Source organism: Silurus meridionalis, chromosome 12, assembly GCF_014805685.1.
Source record: "Silurus meridionalis isolate SWU-2019-XX chromosome 12, ASM1480568v1, whole genome shotgun sequence".
Taxonomy (NCBI): domain Eukaryota; kingdom Metazoa; phylum Chordata; class Actinopteri; order Siluriformes; family Siluridae; genus Silurus; species Silurus meridionalis.
This window is the reverse complement of record NC_060895.1, coordinates 13,085,357-13,104,038: the sequence shown is the minus strand read 5'-3', so window position 1 is coordinate 13,104,038 and position 18,682 is coordinate 13,085,357. Positions and strand designations below refer to the sequence as shown.

The 18,682-nt window shown below is 38.6% G+C and overlaps 1 protein-coding gene across 7 annotated transcripts in view; it reads left to right on the top strand.

Moving 5' to 3' along the window:
• Positions 1-18,682, top strand: part of LOC124394376 (RNA-binding protein Musashi homolog 2) — a 229,593-nt gene that overhangs the window by 55,179 nt on the left and 155,732 nt on the right. For all 7 annotated transcript variants that reach the window (XM_046862530.1, XM_046862528.1, XM_046862531.1 and 4 more), the window contains exon 6: positions 349-441. In XM_046862530.1, coding sequence (XP_046718486.1) covers positions 349-441 — 93 coding nt within the window. The remainder of the gene's footprint in view (positions 1-348; positions 442-18,682) is intronic.

Below are 18,682 nucleotides of genomic sequence, written 5' to 3'. Positions count from 1 at the left end.
TTCTCGTGTAATGTTCTTGTTGTTTTTATACAATACGATGTTCTTTTCTCAACAGTGACATTGATAGTTCAGGTGTGCACCAAAAAAGTGTTAAAGAAAAAAAAAGAAAAACAAAGTATAGCAGGAAAGGTGTTAGCCCGTCCCTGTGTGCATTTCACCCTCATCTAATCCCACAGCGTGCCACCTCTGCATACTCGCAGCGGAGAACAACAGAAGCGGTCCTTTCTGAACTCATTTTTTTTCTTTTTGCCTCTGAGTGTCCTCCAGCGCTCTTTGTTGTCTGTGTTTGAAGTCTGCACCCAAATGCTTGCACGTGGGCTTAATCTCTTGTCCTCTCTTCTTTTCCAGATGGTCACAAGAACAAAGAAAATATTTGTAGGCGGATTATCAGCTAACACAGTAGTCGAAGATGTGAAGCAGTATTTCGAACAGTTTGGCAAGGTAAGATTTTGTGTTTGCTGATTGGAAAACCTGTTATTTTCATCTGAAAGTTTCTTTTTTTGTGGTTTGTCTCTGAATATTTGTTAGCTTTTCATTTGAGCTTTCTATATAAATTCTAGATGAATTGTTAAAATGGTCAGTCCAGATGTGAGAGATCACATTTACAGCTGCAGGACTACTAAGTTCAAGACTCACCATCCTTTAGAAAGACATGGGATTGCGATTTCTTTCATTCAAGACCACGCTCTTAGTGGCTTTCTTTTAAATCAGTTGTAATTGGATTAAGCAGATGTTATATACACACTTGTAATTGATTTTAGCGGTTTGGAGGAAGCTAGCGCCATCCATGCCAGAGAGTTCTATTAAACTTCACAGTGTTCTGCGGGTTTCTGTTACTTCTCAGGTCACAAGGCTATATTTTGCGTGCGTTTCTTATTGCAGCCCATGTCTCACTGTCTGCTGAACTGAGTAGGTAATTTATTGGAATGGACCGGGCTGATTCCTGAGTAAATGGGTGTCACATTAGTGTTGCTGTTTGTTGTTAAGTTGGAGAAAGATGTCTTGGTTAATGAACTGTCTCCTCAATTAAACTACGAGTAAACTAATCTCGGAAAGAGAGACGTTTCTGGCATGAAAAAAAGTGAAATGTGGTAATTGAAATACTTGGGTATCTGTGGTATTTGGGAGAAATGTGCGTTCATATGTGTGTGTGTGTGGGGGTTTCAAGGTCGGGGTGATGTTTGGTGGAGCTGTCTGGATTCTCTGAATTAGTTCTCTGAGATGAGAAGGCTGTATATAACTTTGTTGCAATCCCCTGATGACTCGGCATGTCTGCCTACACGGAGATTTGCCATACTGGTGTAGGATAAGCTGATACTTAGGATGAGGATAAGGGTTTTGTGTGTGTAAGAGAGTGAGGGAGATAGGGAGGGAGAGAGAGAGAGAGAGAGAGAGAGAGAGTATAGGGCAATTAATAGTGCCTTTGCAGGCAAAGAGAGAGCTTCCTTGGAGGACAGCAGGTGGCATGGGGCAGAAAGGTCACGGAATCTGTCTCTTTGGATGCTATGCTCTTCCTGAACCCTTTTCCTGCTCCATGACAGCTTATGCACACACATACGCATGTGCACACACACACACACACACACACACACACACACACACACACACGCACTTCTTAAAGACTCACTAGGAGGCCTAAGACACATTGAATTCACACCTCTACAGATCCATAAAAATCCTTGCATGTAGGTGTTCGGAGCTGAAACTGCGTCATTGTTACGTCCTGTGTCTTTGTGCTAATGAAATCGACTATTTAACCTTCAAACATGAATTCACAGCATGATTCACAACGTTATTAAGCTAGTTCATTCACTTTTAAATTTTGAGGCCATGAGATTAGCTCCACCCCCAGGTCCCCAGGTGTAAGAGTATTTCTTGCCTTTTCTTTTCCTCAAAAGATGAGTCACAAATCATTCGAACAGAGGTGTGGGTTTTCGAGGAGAAGGGGAAGAAATGTCAGTCTTTTATAGCAGGCTTGCATAAAGCACCAAATATGCTTCCCTCATCCAAAAATCATTCAAAAAGTGAAGGTCGGATGAAATGCACTTCATGGACAGAAGCTTGTGCACACCTGATATAAGATTTGTCTTATTGAACATCCACATTTAGTCCGCGTTTGTTGTTCTAAAAACTTCCACCCTTCTGTGAAGATGTTTTACTAGAATTTGGTGATTTGTGCTCATTCAGCTACAAGGGTGTTAATAAGTTTAGGTATTAATGTAGGGTGAGGAATCCTGGGGTGCAGTCAGCGTTCCAGTTTATCCCAAAGGTGTTCAAAAGGGTTGAGGTCAGAAGCAGGCCAATCAAGATCTTCCTCTCCAAACCATAAAACATATCTTCATGGAGCTGACTTTGTGCACAGGAGTATAGTCATGCTGGAACTGGTTTGGGGCTTCTAGTTCAATTGAGCAGAACATTTGCTACCACATCCAAACACATCCTATGCAATTTTGTGCCTCCAACTCTGTGTTAACAGTGTGAGGAAGAACCACATATAGCTGGAAAAGTCAGGTCAATATCAGTAAATTAATTTTGTTTATATTTCTCATGGTATGATTCGACTCTGCGTGACCATGTGTGTCATAATGATTTTGCTAAAAGCTCACTAATTCCTTGTCTAATTAGATGAGATGGATTAGACTCAGTCACAGGTTTATAGTAATCAGCTTGGACTACGTCCGCAAACAAAATGCATTTATTTTTCTAAGCTGAAACCACTCTTCATCACTGTCGCCTCCTCAGCTCCCTCTCCTGTCTTTCCTGTTTCATTTTATTTTGTTTGCTCTAGACTTCTCTGTTCTTCTGTAGCTTAACTTTGGTTTCATGAGGCCTGGGAGTTCTTTCCAAGCCAGCGGCCAGCTACAACTGCATCTTTATGCTTCCTGTGTCCTCGTTCCCATATAGTGAGTTAGAGCTGCTGTTTTACCAGAGGGAACTTTTAACCTCCTCTGACCACGAGCGAGAACACGGATCTGAAGAAACCTGAGTAAGAATTAGCATGCCAGTGGTGCCAAGCTGATCAGTTATAGAATTGGATTTAGGAAGATATATCTATTATTACCGCCCTAGGTTTGATTGTGAGCATTATCATGAGTCCTTTTCAATTACGCAGTACCGAGTCATGGCAAAGGTCTTTGTACGTTGTGTATTAATTAAACGTGTGGTATATGATGTGAAAAGGTCTTTCAACAATTGGGTTGTAATTTGTATCCCAGTCATATTATAGGTATGTAAAGTAACAGACATTCAGTAATGGCCTAAACAACATGATTTGTACATTTTTCTTTTAGATTACTTGCTTTTAAAAAAATGCAATAAAGTGTCCACGTAGCAACTTGTAATCAGCAAACTCAATAAATAATCAATTAAATATTTTTTCTTTTTTTGCATCAATGTGCAAATCCATTTAACACCTCATGCTTGAAATCTCCTTTCCCAAGAGTCATCCATTATGTAAATACATGTTCTGCTCAAGCTACCTGAACACATTGACCCCTAACAAATATTGGAAATTTCCAGCAGAAATTTCATCCAAGTTTCCTGAAGCTTGTAGAAAGAAAGAAAATTTTGCTTTTTCATTTATTTATTTATTTTGTATTTTTTGTGATATTGACAGACTATGTGACTTTGAAATGTCCATTGTGAAAAGCGCTATTGAAATAAACTTGAACTTGAGCTTGAACTTGAACTTGAAAGCACAAAACTGTACCCAAATTATAGACTTAAATGAGTAATTTAAGCAAATATTTTATTCTGTAAATGTTTACAGAAATTATTGTATATAATTAATGTCTTGTGCAACTAGCATGAATGCTGGCTAACTATGGTTTGTATTTAATAGTTTGTTAATAATAGATCAATTTTGTATATATTGGATATATGTATATATTATAAATATATAATATCAGTATAATATTTAAATACTATAAAATATAATACAGACTATAAGTTGTACATGTTTTCTTAGATTCAGTGCTGTTTAAAAAAGAGTTATAGGTAAACAATAGCCTCTCGTGGTATAATCAAAAATTAAGCTTTGTTTTGCTTGTTTCCAGTTTTTTCCTAATTTTTAGTTAGTTCACACTGTAATTTGGATAAACAGAGAATCTTGGCGTTTAGTCTGCGTGTAGGGTGAGCGTTGAAGTCGTTGTAATGTTGTATGTGTCTATCCCTGACTGTACATATGTATAATGAAAAGATGAGCAACATACATCCAGAAAATAAAAGTGCGAGTGTGCGCTTTCCATAATGACAGCGTTCAAAGAGCTCAGTGTTAATTTAACATACCTGGTGAACCGCTAACATTTAATAACAATGTTTCGATTCACCTCAGGCGCAGGTAATAAAAAGCGTGCTCCGCTCTGTTAGCACCTAGCGCAAGCCTTCTTGCATCAGTGGGCACTTAAAGTCTCATTTGATAAGCTCATTTAATGGGGGGTGTTTATGGATTCGCTATTTGGAGTGTAGCTCTGAGGCTATGTCACCGTATGCACGCCAATGCACCGAGTGAAAACACTCTAGAGCTTTAGCGGCCGGAGTCTCTCTGGCCACCATCCAGAGATGTCCTTACGATGAATCAATGTAATCCAGCCAAGAGCTAGGACAACATAAACACTCATAAAAGTGTCTGGCATCAGTGTGCAAACACGCTTAAGGTGTAATGTTCTCGCTTATATAACCTCTCTTAATGATATTGTCCTTTAAATCATTAATTAGCACTTGTGCTGAAATATAGATTTTCACTGCCATTTTGCTACTATATCATGTGCATGAAGATTGAGCTTTTGTATTTTATAATTAAAACTCGTTGCTGGTGATGGACTACATTGTGTATGAGAATCAGCGGGCTTATATCTGAGCCCTGCAGCCATATACCTGGCCTGTGTGTTTCTGTTTGCAGCCAGCAGGTTAGCGGTACTTTTCACACAAGGGTTTTTGTGAAGCCTGTAGCCCTTAAATGTTCTCCACACATCAGTGGCTTCACACAAGCGGCAGCCCGCTAACAAAAGGTAGGAAATCTTTAAGACGGAGGAAATACTCAATCACAAACTTGGTGCTCTCCAGTGCCCTCTGGAGAGTAGGAGGGAAACAAATGAGGAGTTAGTGAGGGATGAAAAAGAGCACAAGTGGAAAAGCACTGACCCCCCTTTCTCCCTCCTGTCTGCTGGATTAGTTCTGAGGTGTTGCTTACTCCCTGCCTCTCTGCCTCTCTGTCTTTCTTTCTTTCTTTCTCTCTCTCTCTCTCTCTCTCTCTCTCTCTCTCTCTCTCTCTCTCTCTCTCTCTCGCTCCATCCTCCCTTGCGGTGTCGCACCAAGCCCACAACTGTGTTTGTTTCACTACAGACTCTTTAACAAGCTCTCGAAATGGTTTTCATAGCGCCCGTGCCAACCAGTGAAACCAAATCTTCTTGTGAAGATTGAAAACACAATTGATTTCGGTGCCGGCTCAGGCTGCCAGCCCACAGCTCCGTTATTCGCTTGCCCCCTCCATGAGCAGTGTCACTGATCTTCCAGAGCTCAAGATTGATCTCTTGTCTGTCTCCCCTCTATTTTCCCCCAATAGGTTGGATTCTGTAAGACTTGGAATCCATCTCTTACCTCGATATGCATTACATTTTAACCTGTGCGGCTCACATCGGCTTCCTCGGTTTTCCCACCGTTCTCTCTATTGTTCCGCAAAGATTAAAATAAAAATGGGAAGAAAAATCATAATTGCTTCCGACAGCTGTTTCTTAATGCACAGAAGGTTAATATTTTTTATTTGAATAGACTTGAGCACAAGGGAGCAGCCCAGACTGACATTTTATGTGTTCTTTTGAAGGAGTTTTGCTCTGATAAAAAAAGAAGCCCACTACACACCCCAAAAGATTTCTCCTCAGCTCCAGGGGCTGCCGCAAAGCTTTAAAGGCAGCAAAATCACTCGCGGTTATGGGCTCTAAAACTCCAGGAATGAAAGTGAACCGAGCATGCTGTTTGGGGAAAAAGAGACAAATGATTTAATATTCTCCCTGACCTTTGTTTGCTCTGAGTATTGGCAATGTTTCCAAGAGTCAAGGGGGGACGATTTTTAAAACGCCCACTTGAGGATAGGAAGTTAAACGGCTTCTTGGCAGCGATTTCCATTTTAATTCTATCTGCCGAGCTTTTTCTTTCTACCCCCTTTCCCTTTTTATAAACGCCTCTAATTCTGAAGCTTGTAGCACACACCCTGTAACACTAGCCATTTGTAACCCCTCTTTTAGTTGTTAGCCTACTGTTGCATTTAAGTGCCTTTATTTACCCGAGCGCACTGCTTTTATTAAAATAAAAGTAGACTGGTTATTTACGGCATCGAGGCAATTATTTTCACAGCTGCTCTTTTTTTAAATTCATTATTAAACATTTACACAGTACATTTCCTGCACTTCTGTTACATTAGATTGTGCTTTTCTTTGGCTTTGATGCTTTTCTTCTTTGTTCTCTGAAAGCTAATAAGCAATAAAGTAAAAATCTATGTGTTCATTAGATCAAGGATCTATTTAAAAAAAATAAAAATCTGGTCTTGATTAAAAAGCTTTTCGACATTCCTGTAAGTTAATCTAACCTGCTAATCTCTCTCTTTACTGATTGCTTTTTCTTCAAAGAGCCTGTGCACTAAGCTGATTTCACGAACAGTGGAGCTGAACTCTCTTTTTTAAGCTACCTATTGTCAATGTGATCTGATTTCTGCCCGCTTTCACAAATGACCTGATTTACTTTTAGCACAGAACTTAAAATAACTAATGAGACATAGTGTAAGATTTGCTGTTTTCCAGTGCCTTGATCGCTACATTGCTTATCAGTGATTGTCAGGTTTTTATCGCACTTTAATAAAGATTAGAAACAAGATTAAAAACAGTAGTCGAGGTGGGACTAATCATTAGCTCATGATTATTTGTCCAGGTTATCACATTTTTCTCATAGGTGCCCAGTGTACAAATACATTCAGTAGATGGCTTGTGTTGTAGGACTCTATCTCCAGTCTATAAAACCCCATAATTGTTGACTACAGCAAAATGGTTTTGATTTGTACGTATGAAAATCACATGTTCATACTTATGTTCAGGTTTATATTTATTCATGGTGGCAGGATGCACCAAATTAACCATCACATCATTTGTTCCTGAATTCTTCTGTCTGCAAAAATACACGTGAGGACGCAGTCTGGTCATTGGTGTATCATATTTTTCCTATTTGGTTGTTAGCTTGCATCGATTACAGTTATTTTCAGCTGCTTTGGAGCATTTCTCAAATCATCCTTTATATTTGCAAACCAGTAAGTGCATCAAAACAATGTGCACAAACAGCACAAAACATTGGATTTTTGCATTGTACAAAAGCCTGTATTTTTCTCTAAATCCTTAGTTCGTCTCTCAAAAGTAAGTATTTGTTTCAATGAACAAATCAGTCTCATCAGAATGAAAAGTCCCCTTGTCATTGTTCACAAATAAAACCATCAAAATGTTTAGTCGTGTTGTCAGTATGACGGCGCACAGTTTCAGGATCTCTTGATACTATGGTTTGGATTACAGCGACTAAAAATGCACAAAATTTGGCATCTATGAATTTAGGCAGCACAAATTATTTTATTTGATTGCATATTTGATTTATATTGATTGCAAGAGAACAGACAGGATTCACACTTTTACTGTACAAGTTTTTGTTTGTTTCTTAGTTCATCCATTTTCAGAATTTATTTTGCCTTATGCAAAATAACTAATGCTGTTTTTGGGGGGAGACTACTCAGGTGAAACCAGTATCTACCAAACTGGTAGTCCAGTGGTTAAGGCTCTGGGTTACTGATCACAAAGTCAGCGGTTCGAACCCCAGCACAGCCAAGCTGCCACTGTTGAGCCCTTGAGCAAGGCACTTAACCCTATCAGCTCCAGGGGCGCCGTACCATGGCTGACCCTGCGCTCTGACCCCAGCTTCCAGATGAGTTGGGATATGCGAAAAAACTAGAAATTTCCCCACTGTGGGACGAATAAAGGTTAAATTATTATTATAATATATTTTGGTCAACATGACATAAACTGATAATGTAGGAAACAGCAGACAACTGTACACAATCGATTAAATGAATGTACAAAAGCATTTGCAATGTAATCAAAGCACCAGGAAATGTTCTTCTGATAAGCACAAATGATTAAATGATGTGCAGGTTGAACAAGTCATTTTAAGAATATCATTTCTGACAAACACTCCAAAGCAGCTTAGAAAAACTGTAATAGACACTGACAAAAACAAGTAACATTTAGAGCAGCAACTCGAACTGCAATTCTTCCCCAACATTTCAAACTATTAGCTTTAGTGGATCCTCAGACCAGTTTTATTCTATTCTACTCTCACAACATTAGTTTCAACCAACATTTGGCACTGTTCAAAACGCATTTTATGTTTAATGGAAGAAAGGACATGGGCTTGGATTTCTCTTCCTTTATAAATAGAATATATTTTAAAAAAGGTAACAGACATTTGACAACAGTAGTACAAATTGACAGACAGAGGAATTGATGCAGTGATGAATAAATAAATGTATCTATGTATATATGTATGTATGCATTTATGTATGCATGTATGTATGTATGGATGGATAAATGGATGAATGGGTGGATTCATCAACAATTGGATGAATGGATTGATGGATGCATAAATAGATTAATGCATGAATGGATGGATAGATGGATGGATGGATGGATGGATGGATGGATGGATGGATGGATGGACAAATGGATTGATGGATGGATAGCTGGATAGCTGGATAGATGGAAGGGTAATTGGATGAAGAGATGGATAGACAGACAGATAGATAGACAGATGGACAGATAGATAGACAGACAGACGATAGATAGATAGATAGATAGATAGATAGATAGATAGATAGATAGATAGATAGATAGATAGATAGATAGATAGATAGATAGATAGATGAATGAACAGACTGATTTTAGAGGGGAACAATTAAGGGAATGAAACACACTAAACAGTAAACATGTTGCCTCATCTCATATGAGAATAAAATAAAGAAACATTTGTGGCTGCCACACACCTATGAGAGACAAACAGAAAGCAGCATGAACTACTTGCCGCTTGCATGCAGTGTTGTTAGTAGAACAGACACGTTCTCCTTGCATTAAATACATGCCAAGCAAAAAGAAAGATGCTGTCTAGACTTGAATGTAAAAATGTAAAAAGAGAATAACAGGTTTGCCCATGTTACACAGACTCAGTCAGAGTCGCTGCCATTTTGTAAAGGACACAAACATGATGCAACATCAGAGAAATTATCAGGAGGAAATAATAAAAAGAAATTCCAGGGAGTTTAGAATTTACTTCTTTTCTGTGTAAGGTAATATGTTCCATGTGCATATGCATAATCTGGACCTTTGAATTTATTTAACTATATAAGCCTTTAGTGGAGTCCGAATTCTAAGACCACATTAAAAGTCTGGGACTTTTTTTTTTGTCCATTTTAAATTGGAAATAAACAATATTTCTAGTTCCCTATATAAATGCATTCTTTGCACAAAAGGCCATGTTTTGAAAGTGCTAGCTCAGTGGCTAAATGGTCATGAGTTTAAACTGGCCAGCTGCTGCTACTGGGCCCTTGAGCAGGACCCTTAATTTTCAACTCACCAGTTGTAAAAAATAATTATTTGCTTTGAATAATCATGTCTACCAAATCTTCGTCATGTTTAATCTCTGCATACGGTTTTGCACAAATGTGTGGAGTCCATGCAAGCTCAGGTGTACACTGTCATTAAAGCACAAAGGGGACAAATGAAATACTAAGAAACACTCAAGTTGCTATTAGTAGAATTAATAATAAAAGTTAGAAAAGGGTGTCAAATCATTTTTATTAATACTGTCAGATTTATGGGCTCCACATTGATATTACATATGCTAAAATATTATGTAGTAAATTACATGAGCCCCTTGCAAGATCTTGTCCATGCAGGGTCTTGCAACCACCCATTTTATTAGCTTTATATTTATTAATTTTTTGCCCAACCTGTTTTGTATACATTCATTGCTCAAATATAATAATAAAAAATTTTATATGAGTCCCTTCATGCTACACTCTTGAATCATATTGTGTCTATATTTTCACTATAAAGTATAAAGCCTATTTCAAGAGGACATAATGTCATTTCTACTTACGCTGGCTTCACCTGCTCTGCTTTATCTGTCTAAATCTTCCAAATGGGGTCCCGCTGGATTGGCTTGGTTGCTTTTGAACCGAGTCATTGGGTAGTGTGTAGATACGGTTCTCTGGCCGGGCACTTCTGTTTAAAGGAGAAGCTATTTTAAGACGATTGACCATGATTGAAGAGGATTTGCAGGCCCTGCTAACATGAGAGATAGCATGCCTCAATCTGGGCTCTGTTGGAGGGTGTGCAAGCTGTAGATGTAAGCTGATGGGATGGAGTGTAAAAGTAAAACTTTTTCTCCTATGCGATTGCCCACATTTGAAGATCTTTCTCAAAGATCTGCCAGGTCTTTTTGGCTCAGCCCCATCGACTGCATTGAGCGACTCTATCAGATTAGCTTCAGATGGTCTCACTGTGCCTGAAGCAGCATAGATTACAATCTTCTCCAGCACTTCCTTGGAATGAAGTGTTCCAATGAAATCAGCATGCACAACTATTAGGATTTAACGGGGGACATAAACCCCATTACCAGGGAGACCTTGGCATTTTCAGTCCTCAGCTAGTAACCACCTGCTTCACCTGTGGTGGTGCTCTTGGAGTGGTAATAACTTTGGACTCAGGGGGCTTCCTGTGATCTCTAAGCCAGAAGGGCAGCCTCTGAGATGTGGCTCTGAAATAAAGGTTCACTTGCCAGGTCGCCTTTTGGACAGACACCTCTGCTGTGTCCAGGGCTTCTAAGAGCCTGCTGGTAACTGATATTTCCTGAAGCCTTACAGGAGCAAATGGCATTGTTTGACTGACAGCTTGCTTTCAAGAAAGGCTGCTCTTCAAAAACAAACAAACAAACAAACAAACAAACAAACAAAACCAAAAAACAGTTGGATTAGTGGCTTGCAATTCAAACTGCAGAATGTTGTGAACTTTATTTTTTTTTGTTGTCGTTTTAACTTTAGAGCCTTCATCTTCCAAGACTTTCTCAAGTCTCACCAGTAGAAGCGGTAGATACAAAAAAAAAAACGAGCATGACTCAGTGTGAAAACAGATAATATGAGTTGGGTAAAGGACAAAAAAAAGATAAGAGAGAAAATTATAAGCATCTCCTGATTGTGCTAACAGCATGAGTACTGATTTTGTGGAGAGCCGCCTGTTCGTTAGCATACTGTCACATAATATAGTGCTAGGGTAACAGAAATTGACACAAAACAATATCCCACTGGGATATCTACCTCCTGCGCTCAAAATGTTTCAAAAACTCTTGGTAATGGCCTTGTTTTTTTTTTTTATGTCTCTGCTTACTTTGTTTGCTTAGTTGAAGGAAGGGAATGTAGGGCTTGTGATGTTTTTTCTTTCTCCATCTGTGGCTTGATGTAAGGCTTTAATGAAGCCTTGAAGGTATTGAGCATCATATACAATTACTGTGCTTACATGGCGGAGAACGAGTGCGCAAGTCGGACTTTCAGGAGCCCAGAGCACCGTGTGGGGAGCTCTAGTGGACGTCTGCCAATGTACAAGAGACTAACACATCAGGAGGAGAAAAACAAAACAAAAAAACAACATCACACACATACTCACACACACACAGTCAATAATTAGACAGAATTCGCTATGAGACACAGCTTTACTGAAAGGGCATGTCCTTTTAAATGAGTGTCAACTATAGTGGGGTTCTGCCATGTCGGATTGCTAGATGAAGGAGGAGAGAGAGATAACTGGATGAGGCAGACCGACCGAATAGATAAATACATCCTCTGCATGCCGGCAGTGTGTGTGAGAGTGTGTATGTGTGTGTGTGTGTGTGTCAGCAAGTTCTCCATGAGCATTCTCATTGTGTGAGTCAAGCACACAAGGAAACGTTGAAGGACTTGCCAAGAAGCAGTCCTAATTAACTGAAATGCCAACGTTTACCTACTTTTTTCTCCCACAACAAACTTTCAAATCATCTCTGGGGGGCTACGGCACCCACCACTGATGAGGCTTCGGCATACCTGCCACAGAGAAACGCTTTAAGCTTCAGAATACACAATTGGGAAGATGGGTTCATCTTGTAGTCTTGCGAGAAGGCAAGGTCAACCAGCTTCTCGTATCATGTTCCTATTCGCAGTGGGCGTTCCAGACAGCAGGGATGCTATCCCCTCTTGTTGCTTGAATGATTAGAGAGGAGGAGGTGAGAAATGAAAGAAAGAACAATAGCTCACTTTGGAGGCTGTTTATTTTAAGGAGCGACATAAAAACCTGACTTTCTACATCTTGGCGTGAGGTATACGGTGCACCTTGTAACGAAATTTCGAACAGAGCTCTGTCATATTACTCTGTCAAAAATACCTTGACAAAAGACAGCGTGTCTCCCGTCACACTAATGATATATAACTGTTTATAAGAAACCGTATTGTGTGTGACAGTTCAGGAAATGATACTTCCACAGTACCATAGCAGCTCAAGCTTTGAGCCAGAGCACACACTCGGTTTGGCTTCGTTCCCAGACAGCGGAGATCCTTGAAATTAAAAACGTTCACGATCCATTAAAATAAATACTATTTTGGGAACTGTTTTTATCCTTCCCACCAGGAAGGTTTCGTACAAGCATTGTAGGGCTATAAATGTCACCTTGGAACAGATTTAGAGAAAGATGGACCGTACCTGTTTGCACCGATCGCGAGTCTATCTTATATTTCTGGCTGTCCTGGTAAATATTATCGAGGCCACGGAAAGGAACTGGAGCCGTGAAATGCCTCAGTTGCCCCTTCGCAGGCTCGGAAGGAAGACAGATTGTCAATTTGCCTGACGCCATTGAAGAGCTGACCAATCCGTCTGCGCTGTAGCCTCAAGAGCACAATTCCACAATGAGGGAGTGAACGATGAGCGGCGTTCAAAAGGAGCGGAACAAAGCGGACACGAGTTCTAATTTCCCTCCGCAGCAGGTGGTTGTCATCCGTCGTTCCAAACAGCTGGCTGGAGGCGGGTGAGGGAGGAGGCCGGGGCTTAGTGTCCCCATCAGCCGTCTTAATGACAGCATTCAACATTCTGTCCTCCAAACCACGCCATCACTCACAGATGTTCAGAGCATTCCCCTGAAGTGCCAACCTCCATATTGGAGTCAACCCCCCACAAAAAAAAAAAAGTAATTAGACAATTTTCGTCAACGTATTTGGACTTCATGTGTGAGCTCTAACAGATTGATCCCTCAGAGTTTTTATATGATCTGTTACTGTGGTGTGGAATGAGAGAAGGATGGCAAAGTGCGAAAAATTTTATGGAACACCTTCTGTTTTAGAAACCTTTTTTCCGACCTTCTCCACCTTCACAAAGCCAGCTGTTTAAATGCTCAACTGGAAGTGAGGAAGCATTGAGCTGATATTTTTCATATAATAGATATATGAAAGCTCAGAATATCAGCCAGTGTCTTATACTTATACAATACTGACTCTCTATTAGAAAGTAGTGGTGTATACCAAAGTGTATTTCTGCTTAAGTGTAAATGTTTCTAGCAACTGCGACTTCACTGTATTTTCAAAAAACGAATGCCTACACCTCCTCAGAAATATCCGTTATTTATTACAGTGTTAACATTTTCGTGCTGCCGATTCTCATTTGACAGATAAATCCAGATGACTTTCATTTGCCATTGCTCGGTTGTCCAATCATCAAAATGGGTCTTCACATCTGAGTTGAATCGAAGCGTTTACCTTTAAGGCTCTACTCAAAGAACTGATTTGAAGATTAAATTAAAAGACTGGATTCAAAAAGCTTACTTGTGAAGGACACAGCACTAAGTTGTACCTCATCAAACGAAGTAGAAATAGCTAAAATAGGTAAAAAAAAAAAAGCCTTCTCTAGAGATGGTCTCAATGTAACTGGCTGCCAATAGTATGAACCGATCTTAACTAACACACCTTTAGATACAGATAGATGAATTAACTGTCACTTTAATGTATGTCAACATGAGAAAGAGTGTTGAAATCGTCTTTCCCTGTCTACGTGGGTTCTTTGGTTTCCTACTACTTACAAAAACATGCCAGGTTGATTTGCTTTTGCTGAATTGGGTGTGAATGTGTCCATTATATTCAAATGCATACAGTGGTTACTCAACTCCAACAGCATTTACACAATTTTTGAACACAATTTTTGATACACAAGTACTTGTGATAATTAAGTATGTCAAACATTATAGTGCTCTAACTGGTTATTTTACTAGTCATTTTTCAGTCAGCGCATACGGAAATCTGATATATAGCAGTATATGCAAAGCTCATATATTGCATACATGTTCATGCTCGGATTTAACATATATAGAATAGTCAGATACTTGTACATACATATATGCTTCATATATATTAAAATATTAGAAAAATGTTTTAGTTTATGAAATATATATTTTCCTAAATACACACACACACACACACACACACACACACACACACACACACACACACACACACACACACACACACATGTGCCAAACATGTGAACAAGGAACCAGATCTAACATTATATAATGTAACAAAACTGTAACATTGCAACAGTAAACATTATTTTCACATTTTTAAAGTAACATTGTGAAATCATTGCATGGTACAGTAATCAATTTGCACTTACAACTGATCTGAAACACTGCATTTGAGTGATTGTTCCAAAACAAGGGTCAAAAATGTTGGAACAACATCACACCCAAAACTCCCAAAACCCTATCTAAAAGTTAAAAAGAGAGAGAAAACAAGAGACATCAACCCTTTTACAAAGAATTTACACGTGTAAAGTTAAGTTTAATAAAAAAATAAAAAATAAAAACTACCAGAGTCAAAAATGCAAAAACTTGGAACACCAGTGAGGTCTCTGAAATAGTAAAAATAGATGTTAGATTAATTTTTTTTAATACAAAATGCATGAAAACGCATGCATCACTTCATGTACACAATTTGCAACAGATTACAAAAGATTTGTTTTAATGAGAAATATCTTACATTGTAAAATATTCACATCTTTTTTAACTAATCTTCCTCGTCTCTGAGTCAATATTGCAGGAAGTATTCGGCCCCTATTTGATGCCATTACGTTTTTTTTTTTTTACTTTTGTGCCATACAGCAGCAAATCAGGTATAGTGAAAGTAATTTGATCAGGTTGGTTTTGGATTCATTACATTCATGTTATGAAAGAAAAATAATTTCAAACAATAATATTTTAAATGTTATAAAATAACTATCCATATTTGAATTATTTGCTTCTATTCAAAGAAGAGCTTGAATAATTGTATTACCCTGCATGTACATTTATGCATTTGGCAGCTCTAAATCCAAGATAAGCACAAGACTGACATCTCAAATTATTCTCTACGAGTGTATCACTGTGGAATAGTCCCATGAAATGTGACATTAGTTTCACATAGTCGAGGCAAGTTTATTTCTATAGCGCTTTTCACAACTGCAGCTTTACATAATATACAGAATTACAGAATTACATAGTAACTACATCCATAAGTCAACATCAGGTATCTCATATATTATCTTTCACTATAATGTACCATGAATGGTGTTACACAATATATTAAAGTATATGTATCCTATAAATGTATAGAAACATCGAGTAATAAACGTGTAAAATAAAATTTTACATGTTTTTGTACATATACTTTATTAATATCTTTTAAGCAACCAATAGAACTACAAATACGTTCATATATGTTCACATATATAAACTATCATTTTATATTTATCTGTTCCTTTATGGCCCTATAACAGATTTTGTATGTATTTTTTACTCAGGTTCAACTGTACAAAACAGTTAAGCTTTTGTTGTCAAGCGATCGAAAATGTCACAAGTGTGTTGGTGGAATGATGTAAGACATTAATGTGGTATGTTTGAGTGATGTGTTTTGCAGTCATCATCATAGCATCCAACATAAAAATATGTCATCTGGTAGGATCTGAAAAGCATTAGTGTACGATCAGAGGTTGCTGAATTGTTCCTGTTCTCTGAACGTTGCCATATTTTGCAGTACTGTAACAGTGGTTGTAAAACACCAGGTTGTTGTTTGTGATCCATGATGATTTCTACAGTTTAAATTGTGTGTTAAGAAAAATATAAATAAGACCAGTAATAATAATTGGAGCGCATCATGGATGATAATGAAGAAGTCTTTAAATGAATGCGGACTGTTTTCCTGTTGTGTTTCTGCCAAGCCTAATTATGTGCGATGTCGCATTTCAGCTGCAACATCCAACATCCTTAACAAACGAACGGAACTTACTGCTGGAAAAAAAAGCTGGCCAAGTTGCAAGAGTGCTGTATTTATCTAAGCGAAGTGAAGTCCAAGCAGTGGCTTAATCACTCACAACAGGAAACAGAAAGAGAATGGAATGGGCTGAGTCATGTGTAATTAACATTAGCATGCACGCCATAAGTAGAAAACATGTTGCAGAACCCTGACAAAACAGTGATTTTCACACTTTTTGAACAGTGACTGTACTACAGTACTGACCCCAACATTATAACTGTGATAAAGCGACGTTGTAACATCATTCTCCCAATCCATTTGCATCCTGGTCACTTTGAAATCAGGGGCACGCCTTCATTAAATTATTTGGCACTGAACTCGTAGTGGATTTAGAAGTTCCGTTGCAGAAAGTTACCACTGCAGAAGTTGGACAGAATGTGCAGATTGTTGTGTTTAAGCCTCATGGATTCTTGGTCCAGCATTGACAGGCACTCCGTTCAGGTGGGTGCTAAGCTGCCCGTCATTGGCACAGGCTGCCAGTCCCACTGTTTATGTTTATGACGAGCACAGCCATGTGCCAATGGGCACCCGCTGAGAGAGCGTGGGAAGAGATTTTAGTAGCTTTTATGCTCCAAATCTCATCTCGTTACTCACCAAGTGTAAATTGCTGTGCACATGTTGTGCCGTCTGCCTTTTTTGTGAACGCATTATACTCGGATTTATATTAAACGCTTTTTTTTACGCCTGTTGAATCGCTGTTACTGTTTGGTTGGTAATATACAGGTATGGACAAGTAGGTAGCATGAGTTCACAGATGAGCAGATTTCTTGCCCTGTATTTGTAGGTTTGTAGATGCTAGATGAACAAATAGAACCAGAAAATGGGGAAAAAAGTGACTTCTTACCCAAATTTTCAGTTAGCACATAGCTATTACATGTAATGCACTTCACAGGGGAATGACACACCTCTTTTAAGGCTGTAATTATATTGCATATGTCAGACTCCCACCTCCTACTGCACAACACACATCAACTGAAACAAGGTCTAGCTGATGTAGAACGATTTTTACCAACTGCATTAATTAGCATGAAATTACAAGAGCTGATGAAACCAAGCAAAATAAATTCGGTCACAAAGCTGCCATGAAATCTCACAAAATGCATTACTTTAGATACCATGCCTGATCATATTAGGTTTCAGGGAAAAACATGGGATTACACAGCAGTTCAGTGGGCTTGCTAGTCAATATCACCAATCCTAATATCTTCTTCTTTTTCTTCTTCTTCTTCTTCTTCTTCTTCTTCTTTTGGCTGCTTCCATTAGGGTTCCCCACATGTTTACTACTAATGCGCTGGTTGCAACTGTGTAAGTGAAAAAAAGTGCTAGATAAAACACTCAAACCCATTCCAGATAACTCAAAAGTTTTGCCGTATGGCTACAGAATTACCTGAAAGTGACCTGCAAGGTTTCTGAGTAAAAGCACTAACTAGCTTGCACTTTAGAACAGCTCACACTGCCCACAAATATCATCCCTCCATTTTGTACTTCTCCTTTTGCTTTGTCAATGCTATGCCAAAACACTTTTTTTTAGACAGTAAATATGAAAGACGATGTTACATGCAATTAGAATCTGTTTTTACAGCAGATCTAAAATAAATACACTGTAAGGACAAAAGTATTAGGACACTTAACTTTTCCAGCGGTATGCGATTCTTCCCCAAACCGTTATCGCAAAGTTGAGGCACACAATTGTATAGGATGTCTTTGGTGCAGTTGAATTATGTTCATTTGAACTTATTCCAGCAATGACCCCAAATCAGTAGCTGACTTTACTAACACCCTTGTACACACATGAGAAATCTTATGGTCAGGTGTCCACAAACTTTTGTCCATATAGTGTAATTAATGGTTGATTCTTACAATCATTTTAAATTTTTATTTTATAAGGAACTTTTGTGTCTAAATATTTATATAAGCTTTAGACTCAAAAAGCAAAAATGTCATCACCGAATATGACTTTGAAAGTACAGTTTTTACAGAACGGCCATGATGGATTCATCTTCTTGGATTTTTGAGAAAAATATTTATTGTGTAATTTACATTTCATATTGTTCAGCCTTTATGAAAACAGACAAAGGCATGAAAAGGAGCTACTTAATACGAGCATGAAAGGTGGAAAACAAAGCACTGGGCAGGAAGCGAGGCAGCGATGTGCCGTGTGCGTTTCGGTGAGAGAATGCTGGTATTTCCATCCTGTTAGTGACTGAATAATCGCATGTTGCCAGAGCGTGCCAGGCCTGAATG